Genomic DNA, 18,878 nt, shown 5'->3' with positions numbered 1-18,878 from the left:
CTTCTCTCACCGACAGAGAATCAGGATGTTCCAGGCATCCAGTCCAGCAGTCCACGGGGGCCACCTCTCGACATGGTTGAAAGCAGTGACGACCCCCTTCCTGCCCAAGGACGCCAGTAACCTGCAGCACCCAGAGCAACTAGACACCGAGCTAGATGAACTGATGGCACGCGATCCAAACCAAAGCGACTACTACAGAGAACTCGCCAGGATCTTCAGAAGCCTAGTTCACATTCTCGTCGCCCAGGCACGGCTCAGTGAACGGAGCAACATCGCGGAGGAGGCCTGGAAGGACCAGGCCCCAACCCAGAGTCATCTTGATCAGCTCCTCCTCGAGACCCAGAACCAGCGCAAGAAAGAGGACGACACAGATCCAGAGCTACAGAAAGGAGTTGAAAGACTTCACAATGCCCTGCAAGATCTTCGCCTCGACACGGATCAAAGAGAACAGCTGGAGAGAGAAGCCAGAAAAGACCTCACAAAAAAAAAAACTCCAGCAAGGTGACGCTCTCCTAAAAAGAGCAGAGACTGAATTGAAAGAAAGAGACTATAAAACCTGGGCCTGCAAAACACACTTGCAAGCGGCCCGAGCTAAATTCAACAAGCTCCAAGATGAACTTGACACTGTTCACACAGAACTGAGACAATCTCACAGATTACAGAGTGGCTGGATCGGAGAAACGCACACCACCAAATTTCTCCCGGGCCGCCACTCCAACCCTTTCAGCCAAGAACCCAGAGCTGGAAAAGGGGGTGTAGTCTCCCTTCTAAGGAAATCACCAGCCAGCTTACAAGAACATCTGTCAATAACGGAGGGAAGAGAACCCTTCCAGAGAACGCATGTCACCAAACCCTGCACTGCTCACAGAGAACTTCACAAGCTAGCCAGAAGCATCTCTACATTCATTCCAGATCCTGCAGGAGGACATGATGTTCATGCTTCTTTACAAGCCATTGACTTTCATTTGCAAACTGTCGCCAACGTGACAGATGTGAACACATTGTACCTGTTAAAAATCACGGCCAGCCGTGATGTGCATTGCTTTCTGGATCGTCAACCAGAGACTGTCAAAGCGTACTACCAGCAACTGCTACAGACTTTGATTCTTGAATTCTCTGATCCAAACTCAGACCATGGGCTCCTTATTGCTATGGACCTCAAACAGGGCCGATTTGAAAACCCACAGACTTTCTGTAGTCAGCTACGAAACACCTACTTCGGAGCATGCAACGAACCAGGTATGGAACAGGATTTCAACTTAAAAACTCTGTTCCTCCCAAACCTACATGCCAGTTGGAGTTTTCATCTCAGAGTCCCAGCGTGTCCCCGTAACAGGACTACACAAGAGTTACGGAACTTAGCCCACAAAGCTTGCACCAAGCAAAAGACGATTTGTGAAAAGACTGTGAAATACCCCAAAGTCTCTGTCTCTGAGCACTGCTTGGAGTTAACCCTAGATGGCGCCCTACAACACCACAGTCACAGACATTTTTACAGAGAGTCAATACCGTTCCAAGCCAGCAGAGGGCAACACAGTGCAGCCACGTCTGAGACAGCAGAGATCCTGAGGGTGCTGAAAGTGCTTCTTCACATGAAAACTCACAAGGAAGATGAGCCAAGCACCCAGAACACTGCCCGTCATCTACAGACCACAGAGCTAACTGTCACAGCACAAGGTGACAGCAACACCCAAGCTCCACAGTCAACACCTGCACACCCTGAACGAGACAGCACAGGTCCTCACGCCAGGTACCACAAACACAAGGTACCAGAAAATGCTGTTTCGACTACCTGCCTTCGCAGCGAGCTACACAAGACCACCACCCACCGATCGTCCCACCTGCCCTAATGCCAACATTCCTGGGCAGCCCTGTCAAAAAGGGGGTGGGTCGAAAAGGAGTCAACAGGGAAGACCTGATCGACACAGGATTAAACCTGACGGTGATCTCATCTTACCTTTTCAAAAGACTCCAATTTGAAGCTAAGAGACAAGATCGAACTCTTACACCTCAAACTTATGAACTGAATGTACAGGTGTACAGACAGGATGACATCCAGTTTGAACAGGTTGTTTCCATTCACCTGACATTCGTTCCGATGAGTCTAATACATCCCATGTATGTCCCACCAATGAACACTCATACATTGCTCATCGACAAAGACCTGCTAGAACACTTTGACCCTTTTCTGAACTTCAAACAGCTAAAAGACTTTGCTCAAGTGCGAGAACCTCTTTCTCTCCAGCCACACAGGTTGCTAGAGCCAGACTGTCAGGTCGCAGAGGTCACGGGAACTCCCACAGAGCCAGACGGTCAGGTCACAGAGGTCACGGGAACCCCAGCAGCCAGCCATGAGTACAACGCCCTAACAACAGGCCCAAGTTCAAGCCTCTGTACCTTAGTCAACAAACAGGGTACGGTGGTACCAGCTTACACCAAAGGGGTCGCTGTTCGGCTCAACCTGCAAGGTGGTCAAACCTTACACCACACGCTGGGTTTCTTCCAATCCTCACCTGAATGTGTGGAACTCGGACTCACACTTGCAAACAAGCATGTCAAACACCAACACCTGTTCCAGCAATGTGATAACATCACAAAAACACACAATGTGATCGTGTACTGGAAGAAGGAAAAAGGACACTCAAAGTTACCAAGTCTAGACGAGGACTTTAAAGATCACACTGACACCCTTGCCAAAACTGGCACACTAAACAACATTCTGTGGTCACTCCCAACCCACCCACCCACATTCAAGGTTGAAGTGATTACACACAGCACAAGAACTTTACTAGCTAAACTGCCTACCTCAGAATCGCTTACGCAGGCTCCGTTGTCTACACAGACCAACATAGCGGACATGCGGGCTTCTGAAACCTTGATAATGACTTTGTTTTACCACCTCTCAGACCCCTCCATCCACCCTGGCAACCAGTCTACAGTCACTGACAACCAAAGCCCCAGACCACTGCATGATACACAAACCATGCTGCGTGCACAGAACAATATTGTGGGTTGTGCACCGTCTGACATCACAATGCCAGGGCGTGTAATGCCACGGAGCAAAAGGGGGATACTGCCAATATATTTCCATGACGCAGCATGTGCTGCACCACGCAGCACCAGAGCCACTGACACAACACTGAGGCAAGCGTCATGCCAGCAGCAAGATGTGGCAAAACATGGGCGAGGGCGAGCTAAACCCAGTCGCCGCCCACGAAGCAAAGAGACTGTCCTGTCCAACCAAAGACAGGCCTTGTTTGTTTCTTTCTCCCCTTTCTCTCTCTCTCTCCCTATTATCTGTACCAGGATGCTGCTGTGGTTTGCCGTGCTGTGCTGTCAGCCAAAGAGAGGACAGCTGCCACCGAGAAAACCGCTGAGACTCCTGACTACCGATGACAGGGCACACTACCCCAGCACTGTAACCGAATACAGCTGTACAAGGTTCCGATGGAGAGAGGACTCCCTCACTCACACTGAGGCCGATGTCAAACACCTGTTCAGCCAACATGAGAAAGTGACGGTTACACAAATGGAGTTAGGTGGACACCACCACCGCTCCAAACAGTTCCCGGGAGCTTTGCTTAGAGCCGCTGCTGCCGCCAGAATGTTTAACATTGTTATGTCCAGTGTCAATGCAGCGAACCAGACTGTAAACTCCTTGAAACCACTGTTTACTGCCTTCCAGAAGGACTTTACCCAGACTCAGCTGTTAACAGCATTAACAACAGCCATGCTGTGGGAGGTTAGCTCCTCCAAAGACAGCCTAACCACGAGTAAAACCCCACCATACATGATACCCTTAAGCCTTGTGTTAACTGTGCTGTCTTACACCATCACCATGCCAGCTGACCTGCTACGAATGCACCTGGCCAACTCTCTGGATAGCGCCTTCCTACGGCACGCAAACCCCAAACAGGGAGAAGTGAACGTGCTCCTGAACCAACTCATCAGCGAGTCAAACCAAGTCTACAGACCTAAAGACATTGTCAGTGTCAGGATGTGGAAGAGCAACACCCACACCAAAACACACATTCCAAATGTGGTGGCCTACCACGACAGCAACACACAGCTGTACCTGGCCCCAAACATGCACATGTGTACTTTAACCAAAGACATTCATTATCTCTGCCTTAGCAAACCCTTCCTCAGACACAACTCTGAAGGAATCTGCGAGCTGCAACCCTGGGTCAGCGATACGCGCTGCCCTGCCGAAGCCAAGCCTCGTACACAAGTCACAGAAACGCAAGCAGAGATTGTGGGTAACAGATGGCTCGTCAACACTCCTGTGCGCTCAGCTATGCTGACCTACGACCAGCATGACACCGCCACCCGTGCCAACCTGCTGGACCAAGTACTGAAAGGTACCACCCAACACATTGACATTACTCCTGTCGATACAGCCCTCCAAGCAATGTCTCGACAGCCCATTCTGAACCAGTCATCTGCGGTCCTAGCCTGGACTGCTGCCGACACTGCACGGTGCATCTCCACCGTCATTGGTCCCACCCTGACTCTTGGCGTGACCTTCATCCTATACAGGATACTCAACGAGATGCAAACCTCTACAGCCAAACTCACGACAACTGTGGCTGGAGGTCTCCGATGGAATCCCCGGAAAAGGGACGCAAAGTCAAAGACAATACCGAACCTCACCAAGCTGAATCCTCAGCTTCAGGAACCACCTGTCATCATGACCCACCTGCTGCATGACCATCACGATTCACCTGTCATCTGCCCATCCGGATGATTGCCGTCCGATGATGTCCACACAGGGACTTCATCTGACGTAAAGGGGGAGATGTAACAGAAATGCAGGTCAGCGATTCATGGGTTAAATTCTGTTTTATAAATTCAGACTGTTGGTACTAAATGCCAGCCTGGCTGGACTTAAATTACTTTACGATACCCATGCGAGCCTCAAAGGATACCTGAAACCCCCCCCAAATTCCTTAACACACACACACACACAAAAAGAAACCTTTCTTTTTGTTCCTTACTTTTGTAAGTCCTTTATTAAATATGTATTTTGAATGTTTGTGTATTGCATAAAATGGTTAATCCTGGGTAAATGGTTAAAGTGCTGACTTATAAGTGGGAATGCTTGATTTCAATCTTATACTTTCTCAAAAAGAAATGTTCTGCAACCCCCACACTCCTTGGTAGCTCGTAAAATTTTACGACCACACAGGACCACAGGACAGGAAACCTAATCCTTACAAAAGAATGATAGAATGTACTCAAATGTAGTCTTAATGTGTATAGTATTGTTTTTGCGGTACATTAGAGGTTTCCCATATAAATTGGGAATATCTGCAGTGTTATCATGGGTTAATCAAATCTTTAAATGTGTGTAATTCTTCATTTGAATGTATCTTCATGTTTTGATCATTTGCACATATTAATTTTAGTATCTGTGTAATCGTCATGCTTTGACAGACCCATTTATCTAGAGCAAAGTAATGAAAAATGTATTTAATCTGGAATAATGAACTTGTTTTAATATTCCTGATGAAATCGGACAGGCCCTAAATCATCAGGGGGTTGTCTCAACAGAGACAAAGGAACTTTCCCGCCGCTTCAGATCGCGGATGTTCATTGGGTGGTTCACGCGAAAAGAGGCGTGAACATCTCAAGCTATAAGAGTCGACCGAACAAGGTCCGCCTCGCTCTTCTCGCTCTTCTGCTCTTCTTCCCGTTCTCCGTTCTCGGACACGTCGCTCCGCGCGGCCTCGGGCCGCGCTCAGTTCTCCTCCCCCCTCAGCACACGGACTGAGGAGAGGAAAGCCATTTTCATGGCTCATTTGGAAACTTTCATTTTCGTTGTTTTGTTTTCTTTTCTTTACTAAGTTTATTCAACTATTCGCCTCTCCACACAATGAAGACGAATTCTGGAACATTGTTTGTTGAACCTTTCAAATACCGCGCGAAGATGAACGAACACCTCTTTGCAACAAAGGAACACGTGACTCCACGCTCACGCCAAGATCCAGCGCAGCTTGCACGCGCGTCACACGGCCTCCGGCCCACGCGCGCAGTTTTCAAAGGACCACGTGACATCACACGTGCGTCGCCGGTACCACGCTCACCCACTGGGCCATGCAAGTATCGTTTTCTATGGAGATTTAAATGCTGCTTTAAAGTGTTGCTATTATTTGATTCGTTGTTGGTTTCACTAAGGTTTACTGACTGATTTTCATACCTGGGCTCATTCTGTGATCTCTCTTGCTTTCTCCACTTCTCCCTCTCTCTCTCTCTCTCTCTCTCTCTCGCTCTCTCTCTCTCTCTCTTTTATTTGGATTCCGTTATGTCTTGTAAATGTTTATTGTCTGTATTTTCGTACGCATATTTACTCTGTGTGATTTGTAGTTTGATGTATTACTAGTTGAATTATTAAAAACCCATATATAAAATGATTGGCCTGGACTCCACCCCACTCACATTACGAGTCACTGAAATGTTCTGGTCTTTAGCTACAAGCTCTAAATTTAGAAACTAAATTTATCATAAGGATAGGATAATATTTTCATGGCCAGAGAATACTTTTCCTTGAATTATAAGGCGTGATAACTTTATTGAAAATTGATAGGTCTACAGTGGTGTGCTGGACATACCACGGTTTGATCTGCAGTAATTTACAGTAAGAGATCACAATAATTGATATGAAGAATGTAATATTGACATATTAATGAGTAAATTACAGTGCCCTGTGATTAGTATTGGTATTGGCAATTGAGCTATTTTTCATAATCAATAAAATTAAATGTAACTGTCATCTGAGATATATATTAATCAAATTCTTGATTAATTATTCAAATTCCCTATATATCATTTGAGTTAATTACTATGTAAAACTCATTGTTGTTACAACAGACAGCCATCCCTATCATGCAGTAACAATGGGGCAAATAGCATCCGAGTAGCTCACCGGAGCCACGTCCGGAAGCCTCTGACTCCACTGTGATTAAGAAAAGCATTGACCTCTACAGATGTTGAGGCTGAAGAAAAGACTAAAAGAAGCAATTTATGAAGAGTTATGAAGTGGGTGGTTCAGAAAGACTTGGGCCTGGCGTTTGCTGTTACTGTATTACTGTCTGAAAATTCTGTTATTATTTATCACCACCTTCATTGCAAACCTGTATGACTTAAACATTAAAATGTTAACATTTTAAATATGACTTCTGTACCTGGAAAGGTCATGTAAATTAACAAAATCCTACAAAATTCCACATTTTACTACTGTAGTTACATGCTCTATAAGATATTATTAAGTAGAAATTGTGATTAAGAAATATCCAGTAAATCACAAATGACTGGAAGGGTCAATCAATTGTTTAAAAAATGTGGAAATTTAAATCTATAATAAAGTGGAAATAACACACACAATTTCTGCCAATCTCATGTTAATCTTGAGTACCTATAGTGTAGTACTGCATCCTTCATATCTCCGAAGAGTCTTTAGTTAGAGCTGTACTGATTCTCTCTGAAAACAGTCGAGCTCCTGGAGGCGTGTCATGGGCGGAGCTAAATAGTCTCAAGCATGCAAAGCTTTTGCACAGTGATCTTCTGCAAGCTGTTACTTTGAAATAAATAAATAAAACTTCCGTAACCCCAAAATGAAGCATGTTGATGTTCATGTTCTCTGGGAGAAGTGTCCAAACAAGGAATCCCACCCTTTATGAGGTCATACAAGGACATACTTGAAAAAAAAAAAAAAAAATCTGAAACTTATGTGAACCCTGAACGTCCAATTGGTTTTTTGAGACTTTGGCCTTGTTTAACATGAGAATCAAATTCTTTAGCATTGTAAATAAGTCAGAATATATGCAATAGCATTAGACATCCCCTTTAAGCTCCTAAAATGTAGATTCCTGAAATGTAATTAATTTTAATCATAATAATTTAAATTAGTAATAGGAATTAGGATTTCCCACAGATTAAAATAAGTTTCCTGAAATGTATGTATCCTTGTTTCTTAATAGATGCTCCTAGTGTTGTTTTTTAAAATAATTTGTATTCCAGATGCATCACGAATAGGTTTTAAAATTGACTTTAAGTGGCGTTCACATAAGCAGCTCTTCTCTGGACAGCTTTTAAGAACATTTTAGCCAAATAAATCATGTGCTATAAAACCCATATTACATTCTGTTCCTCTTTTTGGCTCAATTTCTGTACTGTCCTAAATGCAGATGTTCCAAATCTGTCTTCTCAGATGTTTTAGATAGTGATCTCTTTTGTATTTGAAAGTGTGACTTGACCAGAAGTCACATTCTGATTATAGTTGAAAGTGCTGAGTCAGCTGCACAACATTAAATAAATGTAAAGAGCCTTATACAGTATGTCACATGAAAGCACTCATGTATAAAGGATGTAGGTAGAGAGAGACCCATGGACCCAAACCAAGATCTCCCCTGCAGACTCCATCATTGTTCCCCTCCTCCTCCACTTCTTCTTACTTTGATGCTCAGTGCCCCACAAGGCCCCATGCTGTGCACACTTCCTTATTAAGCTCCAGCCAATAACGGTGTTGGGTGCTCTTTTCCATGGTGACAGAATGGGACTCAATGGTGTCGACCTGTCTGCTTTGACAGGAGGGAACATTGTTATAAACCGCAAAGTTGGAGAACTAGGGCAGCTGAAGAGGCCTTTGGGCAATCTCACGAGTGAGGTGTCGCTAGAGACATTCCTCAGTTTCTCACTCACAGAATTGGTTTGGGTCGAAAGAGATTCTGTCGAGGTTTTGTTTACTGTTAGAATAGGATGAGAATTAGAGGTAAGGTTTGCACTTGTAAGGGAACGTATTGCACAAAAATTCTCTCTTTAAAAGAACATGGAAGGGGTTTTCTGAAACTCAAACAAGGCTTGACATGCTAGTATGTTCATGTGTGGAGAGACTGGGCCTCAAAACCAGACTGAAAATATGGCTTAAATGTCCCCATGTGTGAGAATAAGCATCTACATTTTCTTCGCCGTCCTCTAGGAGTAGAATCTAATGGCGTTTTGACTGTTGACACAGCTGTATATGCGTGTTTTGATGTTATCCATATTTTGAGGACCTCTAACTTCCTTGAGTTGTTGTCCGGAAGCCAAGCGCAAACAGGTTGGGATTCTGTTTGGCTCTGGACATCCTCACGCATTCAGCACTCTGACACGCTTTGCCTGATCCTCTCGAAATGTTCCAAATATAATATGAAACCATGCTAGGCTTACAAGATGTTAGGGTTTGGGAAGTGACAGCTAGACAAATGCATGTACAGCACAACAAAAACAAATAAAGTTGAAAGTAACGGAAAAATGCACAGCACAAAGGAAATAAGCCACAGTGGAACAGAGGAACCCACAACATAATAGAAATAAAACATAAAACAAATGAGCCTAGCACAGTCTAAAGCAAGCCATGACACAATGGAAATAATCCACAAACAACAGGATTAATACAGACAATAAATAAGTAAAATTAACTACGGAGTCCTGCACATGACAGCCAAGAAAAAAAATAAAAAATTGTGCGCACGATTTATTAATTCGTCCCCTCGATGTACTAAAACGTGCGCACAATTACTATTGCGTTCCCTCTATTTGCTATTGCGTTCCCACGTTTTAGTACAGTGAGGGAACCAATTAGTAAATTGTGCGCACAATTTAGCCCATTTTTTTTCCTGCATGTCATGTGCGGGGCTCCGTAATTAACAAAATATTTTAAAAACACTGCATTTTTTACAGAAGTCATAAGATACAAAAATTTTATACATTTTGTCTTATAAATGATATAAATTGTGCATTTGATTTCATTTAATTTTATTTGTTGTGCCTTATTTCTATTGTGTTTTCAACCGCTAGTATTTGTTGTGTTATCCACCCCTAATTCACTGGGACAGAGTCGTGGGGTGATGTGTCCTTCCCTCTGTTTATGCGAGTCGTAAATGTGTTTCTGGACGTGTAGATTCTGAATCTTTTATTGCACATAGATTGCAGTGTGATTAATGTGTGATTAATCTTTCTCTGGTTCTCCTTGTCTCTCTTTCTCTCTGTATTTCCCACAGTTTGCTTTCCTCTATCACACGTCCCACAGGATCTGGAGGGAAGCCCACTGAGAGCTACATTTCAGCTGAGAGTGAGAGCGAGAAAAGTGAACGCAATGGGAAGAAAGTGTGTTTTAATGTCACCGGAGACGAGCAGGAGGACTCGGGTCACGACACCATCAGCAACAGGGACTCCTATAGGTAATGTGTTTTACAGTAGCCATAAAGTACTTTTACAGTTAGATGTAGTGTCTTCTCTAAAACATCATGTCTGCCAGGATTCTCGGTATCTGCTTGATTTCACACAACATAGTGTTTTAAAACAGTTCATAATACGTGTTGCATCCCCAGTGCCACAAAGAAACATCCACAAAGTCTCTTCTAAAGTCAGTTTCCTCTTTCAGGTCAGGTTTTCAGTTATATTTTATGGAATATATTTTTCTGAAGTTTTCTAAATTATGTGGGTTTGTTTTTTAATTCTTTTGGAAAATAGATTCTTTGTTAACAATTATATATGTAATAATATAAATATTATTCTTTGTAAAAAAAAAAAAAAAATATATGTAGTAACATGTATAAATTGCTTTATGTACTCAATAATTTAAATACTGATCAAAAATAAATACACTATATAATTTCTATTTCAAGTAAATGCTGTTCTTTTGAACTTACTATTCATCAAGGAATCCTGAAAAAAATATGACTCACGGTTCCCACAAAAACAAATATTAAGCAGCACTTTCAACATTATAAAAAAGAAATGTTTCTTGACCTGTAAATCAGCATAATAAAACAATTTCTGAAGGATCATGTGATACTAAAGAAAATTCTGCTTTGCCATTGCAGGAATAAATTACATTTCAAAATAACTGCAATTAGAAAATCATTTGCAATATTACTGTTTTTGCTGTTTTTTTATCAAATACATACAGCCTTGAAGAGCATAAGTGACTTTTTTCAAAAGCTTATTGCAAAAAAAATCAGAATACACAGCTACTTAGTTATGAGTGGCTGTCAGTGGAGAAAGATGACATTTTTGGTGTAATTTATGTTAGTTTAGAGTATGTTTTTGGCTTTATTTGCACCAGAGCACACAAATGAATAAATTCAGAAGAATTTGCTGTGATCTTAACAGATGTGAATGGCTTCTGCACACTGTGATCCTGTCATGTCTTAGGATTCACATTCATTTCTTCCAGTGATTGTAACAGCAACAGGAACTCCATAGCGTCCTTCAACAGCATCTGCAGCAGTCACTGCAGCTCTTACGTCCACAGTGATGAGATGGACTCAGGTAATGCAACCAGACATCATCCTGCACACATCTGACATCATAACACTATTGTCAGTTCACACCCCGATAAATCCTCCATGACTGTAAACAAATATGCCATTCAGACTGATTCTTGACTCATCACACTGCACATCAAGCACACATTTTCCACTTAGTCAAACAGAACCTGCCAAAATACAGAGTCTGTCAAACTGATGGCCACTTGATGCTAACTACTGAAAAAATGGAGGAAGAGAAGGACAGGAAAGATGGAAGGAGAGGAGAGAATTGTTTGCATTGTTATGGCAATACCTCACTAATGAAGCAAAAGTGTTAAGGACTCTGTGTTGAATGTTTGTTTCCTCTAATGATTACCACTTGCCCTCTCTTTCTCCACACACACACACACACACACACACACACACACACACACACACACACACACACACACACACACACACACACACACACACACACACACACACACACACACACACACACACACAATCAATCACATATAGGTGACGAGGTACCAACCAGTGTGTGGATATCTCACGACAAACAGAAGAAGCTACACGGCTTCCTGGAGCATCTGTTCAGTCAGGTGTGTGTTTGCAGTCAAACTTTACATCCACATGCATTTGTTCATGTGAACTTTGACCATTTCAGTCAGAATATCTTAAATATTTTATCCATATTTGTGTATATAAATGTGAATAATAATAATAATAACTGATTTTCTGTATATACTAATATACTAATTTCTATATATACTTTTCAAGTTAAAAATCTTCAAAGTAGTATAAATTAACGTTAGCTGATCTATCCATTAATTTAATTAAATCCCCTTGCAATACAATTTTGTTAATTGTTCTTTTTTGATACCTAATTCCTTAGTAATTGATAATGAATAATAAAGATTTGTTGAGTCAAAAAATTAAGAATGAATTCCTTGCTAACAATTTAGGAATTGAATATTTTTGTCTGTAAGGTTATTTATTTTTTTATTTTTTTTACTGCTCCTTTAAACGGTATGGCAGTGAAAATGTTATCCATTAATATAGTGTCATAAAAATAGCATTTATTAAATGATAAAAACATTGTTTAAAATAGTTTAACATATATAGCAAATCACTTAATGTTATGCCAACTACCCATTTATATAATAATAAAAAACATAATTATTTTAACATTAAATAATTATGTAATAATATTTCATATTGTAATTTATAATTATCTAAATATGTAATAAATATTCAAATTAAAATAAAAAAGTAATATAAAATAAATATCAATATAAACAAATAAAAAAAGTCATTTATTATTTAAATATTTTCATTTGAAAAAAAAAAAATAGCAGTTTGATTAAATGAGTGGTTTTGCAATCCAATCTTTTCCTAAGAAGACTTAGCTTCTTCTTTGACTTCTTTGACACCTAAAAACAGGCTGAAGCCCCTCAAATAATGCATCATGGACATGGTCACTTCCTCCCAGAGATCAATCTGTTTTGTCTCCACACTTTTTAACAAGGATGTCTCAATCACCAGTAAAATGGAGAATGTCCCGCTCACTTTATCCTTGGCTGCTGTTTGGTTTATAGCACACAGGTTTCCGGGAGCACAACACTCCCAGTCCACATGCAGCACAAATGTTTTCCGGCTGATGGGTTGGGAGTTCAAGGGGGCTTTTGTTTTGTTTTTGTGAAGATTGCCTCCAAGTGCACTTTATTTTTTTTTATTTTGAAATACCGAAATACATGTACTCTTGAGTTTGTCCATTTGCTTAGTCAGCTAATTAAAGACTGATTTCCAAGGATGTTTTGGTGCTGATCTCATTTTCAGGTGGAGTCCATCACCAGTTTGTTGAAAGGAGCAACTGTGACACGAGCCTTTGAACAGACCAAGTGTTTCACTCCGGGACGAGGACTTCAAGGTATTCAAGGTGTTAATTACCTAAATTGTGTTTTATTCCTGTCGGCACAGTCTTATTCATACAGACAATATTCATTAAAGTGACTTTCATGGCTCAATGCACTTTTTGTTAAGGGTTGCATAACTTAAGTCAGACTTAAATTGTGTGTGCTTCTCTCAACGTGCTGAAACTCATAAACTATACATGTCTATGAGATTATGATCTCCCGGGATCTCTGACAATTGATTTTCAAACTTTTCTGGTACTGCCGCTCTGAAATGTCTCATTGTGAAGACAGTTATGTGTTTGCCAGAGAGAGAAGGAAGAGGGTGAAAAGGAGTGACATAAATCTGGGCCTGTATTTCATGTCTAAAGGGTTGTTGGCAAAAGGAAGTGTGGCTAAAGGTAGGGGTTTCCTCTGAACGATGTTGAGGTTTCAGTGACTGACTGCTCCAACCTCAGCTTTGTCCTTTACTACAAATTATCTTAATCAAATCTGTATGATTCGTTTTATCTGGGACAGATAAAGAACACCAGACTACTAGAGATAGTCTAGGACGCTTCCTCTCTCGGATCTGAGGACACTAGGACATTGGAGATTGTCTGGGTCACTTCCTCTTTCTCAGTCTAGATTTTGTGACGGTTTTGTACCCTTGAAAAGGACACTACTCGTAGAGTAGTCCATTTAAAAAAGCCCATTTAATTGATCGCATAAATCCAAAGCTTATCAGAAAGAAATATCTCTTATATAAACATCTCATACAAAATTGAATTGAATTGAATTGAACTAAACTAAACTAAACTAAACTAAACTAAACTAAACTAAACTAAACTTAACTAAACTTAGCTTAACTTAGCTTAACTTAGCTTAGCTTAGCTTAGCTTAACTTAACTTAACTTTTGTATTTATTTTTTATCTTTATTTCATTTTTTGTATATTTAATTGTTTTTGCATTTTATTTTATTTCATTAACAACATTACACTGAAATACATTTTAATTACATTTGTATAGTGCTTAACACTGAGTTCTCATGTGAAGTGCACTCCTGAATGAGTGGGACATAGTGATGCTCACTTTCAAATGAGTTTCACCCTTATTTGCCTGAATTATTTAATCCCTTTAAACATTAAAATGTTTCAACTAAGGAGCCTGAAATAGATAAACAGCTCCAGGTATGAAGCTCTTAGTGTGTTGACAGTAGAAACAAATACAATAATGCAATGTGCAGGAACTCCTGAGTCCCTGGTTTATATGATAATAAAGTTTATCCCAAAGGCACAGATTCACACAGGATGTGGCTCAAGGTCATGTGGTAGGTTAATAATAACAGTAGGCATTGTTCTTGTGATATTTGAAAGCAGGATAGGCTTTGTCTGGGAAATAAATCTTAAATGAAGTGATGAGTCAGCGAAAGTCTGCTCTGTCTGTGTGTGTGGTCTGAATCTAGCTTTATACCTCCACAGAATGTTGCTCCTCTGCTGTTGTAAGGAGATGAGCAGATTAGTATAGAATCCACATGGTTTTAACAGTTGATAACTTGTGTGCCTGTGCATTTGATTTGTTTATTTAAGCTATTACATGTATGCAGGTGAGAAAATGGGATTTGAGAATTAGTAATTGAGATGCTTTATATAGAGCTAGTGAAAAACAACGAAAACTATTTTTGTGACTCCTTGACTAATAGATTTTTTACTTTTTTTTTTTTAATGTATAAATTTATATTTTAAATTATATTTTGGTACTTTTAACCTTTGACACAAGCAAGGAAATAAAAAAAAAAAAAAATGAATAGCAGCAGAAATAATAATAATAATAATAATAATAATAATAATAATAATAATAATAATAATAATAATAGGTGTTCCTGTGGCTCAAGTGGTAGAGCATCGCGTTGTGAGCCCAAGGTTGTGGGTTCGATTCCCAGGGAATACATGCTAGGTATAAATTGTTAGCCTGAATGCACTGTAAGTCGCTTTGGATAAAAGCGTCTGCTAAATGTATACATTTAATATTAATAAAAAATTATAATAATAAAAAATAAATGACTGTTAAATAAACAATATATATTGATTATTATTATTGTTGTTATTATTACAACTGTTTGTCTTCATAGTAGACGTGCTTTTACTGTGTGTGTGGTCGATTCCTGAAAATGTTTTACATTACCACAGAGGGCTCAAAGGAAATTATGATATAATCACTGAGACCAATCGAATGATGTAAGAACCATTTCACCCACCCTCTTTTTCCCTGGACGCAGAAGGAAGCGGATAGGTGTGTGTGAGAAATGGCATATGTGTTTGTCACTGCACCATATCTTTTTATCATCACCATGGTAACAAGTGTTGACACCTTTTACGGCCAGAGCCATCTACTGTAAGGGCATTGGAGCTATATATCATTTTTTATTTTTTTTACAGCACTCGACCCTACTGATCCCACTCCACACGTTTTGCGTGTTGCATAAATGTGTACCACTGGTTGTCTATTTGTGCTGGCCATGTTTGATCCTGTACGTTGGACTCCAGTGATCCTGTGATTGTTTTTGGGCAGAGTTTCATCAGGACATGGAGCCTAAGCTCAGCTGCACCAAGAAACTGAGGCTTCATGTCAAGCAGGATCCGTGGAACCTGCCCTGCAGCATTCAGGCTCTCACACACACCATCGCCAAGTTTGCGGAAGGTCAGTGGTTTCAAAATCAAACACACCACATTTGTTTTTATAGCGAAAGATATTAAGATTTACAGTATTCAGTGTCATATTCACTATATAGTTGTGCCACTTCTGGGTGTTTAATTTAATTTAATTTAATTTAATTTAATTTAATTTAATTTAATTTTATTTTATTTTATTTTATTTTATTTTATTTTATTTTATTTTATCTGTACCTTCTGTACTTCATTCAATCAGATGTAAAATGCAGTAAATCCAGATTATCCATATTTCTGCAGTAAATACACATTTTCAGATATTTACCAGATTTTTTTGATGAAATTATTTTGTGATTGATGTTGCTTTTTATGTTTGTCTTTTTCCTTTAGAGGTGAAAACACGGCTACTCTTAGTCCTTCTGCAATACACAGGTGAGTGTCGATTCAACCAAATTTGCTTACGCATATTATTTAAATGCTATAAATATACATGACAAATAAGGAACGCCTCATTTTCGGTCTTTCCATTGTTCACACTCATTCATTATACACTGTAATCTGTCACACCAAACAGTAGGCAGTCTTTTGAGGTCACCCTGAATAAATTACACTCAGTTGAGAATTTCTCCACACAGCATTTCTCTCACTCCTGCAACAGCAGTCCAGCATCCTCTGAGAAAAATGATCCTCATGAAAAGAGCCCTCAGAAACTCCTGTAATCCCATTAAGGAAATATAATTTCATAAAAAAAAAGGTTATGACTAGAAAATGCAGCTAAATTAAATAAATTTGGCTGAAGAAAGAGAGCAGCCTTTGGTAATGGCGTCTAATGTGTTTTGAGTTCACTGGGAAGTACGAATGTGTCTTTAGATCATTTGATGGCATTCTTTTGTTTTGATTTTAGGCTTTGAACACTAAACATAATGTGGAGACTGAAGAAGTTTTATTAAGAGGGCATTTTAATGAGAGAGTGTCACCCATAGATGTCCACGCCATCATTTACTCTTCTTCATGTCATTCAAAACAACTAAGCTAACTGCATAGTCTTGCTCATATTATGCAAATGTAACTCTCTTTCTCTCTCTCAGACTCAGAGATTCAGTTGAGGAGGGATATGGTGTTTAGTCAGAGTCTGGTGGCAGCAGTTTGCTCTTTCTCAGAGCAGTTGTTGGCAGTGCTAAATCAAGCTCTCGGCGCTGAGAGTGAAAGTCAAGAAGCCAGTCGCCGCTGGCTGGAGCAGATCTCCTCGGCCGGTCTTCTGTTGCATTTCCAATCTCTGCTCTCCCCCAACTTGGTGAGTACCTGCCATGGTCACTGGGCTTGAAATAAGCCTTTCTAGTCTGACATCCTCCTTTAGGTCAGATATATTTGGATCGAGGGTCATGTATGGCACTCGAATGATTGTCAAAATCCTGCTCGATCTGGCCAGTATCCCACAGCTCAGTAGGATTTATCACATCCTTCTTGGATTCATCGTAATGGAGTTCTGTGTTTGTGATGGATGGCCTGTAAAGATGCAGTTGTTAAAGCAATGAGCCACGAGAGACCAAGTGTTTTAGTTATTTTGTCAGGCTGAGAAGTGTTGTTAGGCATGTCACGAGCCGTAGCATGTGAAATACAATTTAATAAAATGAAATAAAATATCAAACGTTAAATATAAATTGTAAAATGCTGGCAAATAATATATAAGACGTGATCAATAAATAATAATACAAAAAATATATAACATTTCTTAATAAGAAGAATTTGCTAGCAATTTGTTTAGCTTTATTTTAAAGCTTTTTTTTTGCAATTAAAAAAACACTAACTTTACACTTAACAGGATGATGCATCATGGGTGTGGTGGTAATTTCTTATAATGGCTGAGGTTCAGTACACAGAATAGCTGCTACTTAACGTCTGATCTAAAGTCCATTATACTGTGCCTTTAATGAGCAAGATAACTCTTCATTTAACAGAAAAATGTGTGAAGAGACCGACAGCATCCCTGAGCTACTTTCTTATTTTGTTTGTCCTCCTCCCTGCAGATTACATCTGCTTTTTGTTTACTGCAATCAGCCGCAAGGTCAGATCCACGTCTGTGTGTTGGGACTCAGTGGAGTTTGCTTTCTTATTGAATTGATGACTGTAGCCATGTGTTTTCCCACAACGACGGCAATTTCCACAATCTATGGGCATCCCGACAGACCGAGGGATAATGCAGGATTATCATGTCTTGTAAAGTGTTTCTCTCTTTGGCTTCAGCTTGAGATCAGGTTTCACCTGGCTGTGATTGAGGCCAGAGGATTATGTTTCTTTGTTTGCGTTCCAGGGGTGGTTCTTTATGTGAAATTTTTATTTGCACCCAAAAGTCACTTTATGACAGAGTTGAAATGTGAATATTTCTCAGCCGAGAAGAGCTGTTCTTATTTAAAGGAATAGTTCACCCAAACATGAAAGTTTGCTAAACATTTACTCAGGTTTGGAGAAATTTAGCATTACATCACTTGCTCACAAATGAACCCTCAGCTGTGAATGGGTGCCGTCAAAATGAGCTGATACAACATGACAATAATCCACGTGTAATCAGATAAAATACAAGTCTTTGATTCATTATATTGCTCTCTCAACTGCCTGTGTAAATCAGGAGAGAAATATGCATAGACCGAGCACTGTTTACAAGTGAACACAGTCCAAAGCAGATAGGGGATTGACTTTTTCACAGGAAGAAGTGTGATTATGGACTCCTATTTTGACCAGAAGTGACGGTTTAAAGTTAAAAGCCTTGATGATGGATTCGTTTCTTAGAAACACAGCCTTTAACTTCATAAAACATTAAGTGATGGACCGGAGTGGTGTGAGTTACTTGTAGATTATTGTGATGTTTTTATCAGCAGTTTAAACTCTCATTCTGAAAGCACACATTCACACCAGAGGATCTAATAGTGAGCATTCTCTATTTTTATTTATTTATTAAGAGAATATAAATGAAAACAGCAAGAGGTTTGGATGATGTATGTCAAGCATGTAGTCAGCAAAATCA

The 18,878-nt window shown here is 40.0% G+C and overlaps 1 protein-coding gene across 4 annotated transcripts in view; it reads left to right on the top strand.

Annotated features, from left to right (window-relative positions):
• The window catches only part of LOC127946207 (phosphatidylinositol 3,4,5-trisphosphate-dependent Rac exchanger 2 protein), a 144,202-nt gene that overhangs the window by 72,659 nt on the left and 52,665 nt on the right, over positions 1–18,878 (top strand). For 3 of the 4 annotated variants that reach the window (XM_052542607.1, XM_052542608.1, XM_052542609.1), the window contains exons 26-32: positions 10,041–10,220; positions 11,219–11,313; positions 11,814–11,896; positions 13,134–13,224; positions 15,759–15,887; positions 16,247–16,288; positions 16,945–17,150. In XM_052542607.1, coding sequence (XP_052398567.1) covers positions 10,041–10,220; positions 11,219–11,313; positions 11,814–11,896; positions 13,134–13,224; positions 15,759–15,887; positions 16,247–16,288; positions 16,945–17,150 — 826 coding nt within the window. Of the gene's footprint in view, positions 1–10,040; positions 10,221–10,345; positions 10,503–11,218; positions 11,314–11,813; positions 11,897–13,133; positions 13,225–15,758; positions 15,888–16,246; positions 16,289–16,944; positions 17,151–18,878 lie in introns of those variants that run through there. The other variant, XM_052542610.1, reaches the window with a different exon arrangement.

Source organism: Carassius gibelio, chromosome A24, assembly GCF_023724105.1.
Source record: "Carassius gibelio isolate Cgi1373 ecotype wild population from Czech Republic chromosome A24, carGib1.2-hapl.c, whole genome shotgun sequence".
Taxonomy (NCBI): Eukaryota; Metazoa; Chordata; class Actinopteri; order Cypriniformes; family Cyprinidae; genus Carassius; species Carassius gibelio.
Note: the sequence above shows the minus strand (reverse complement) of the source record. Positions and strands in the feature narration are given on the sequence as shown.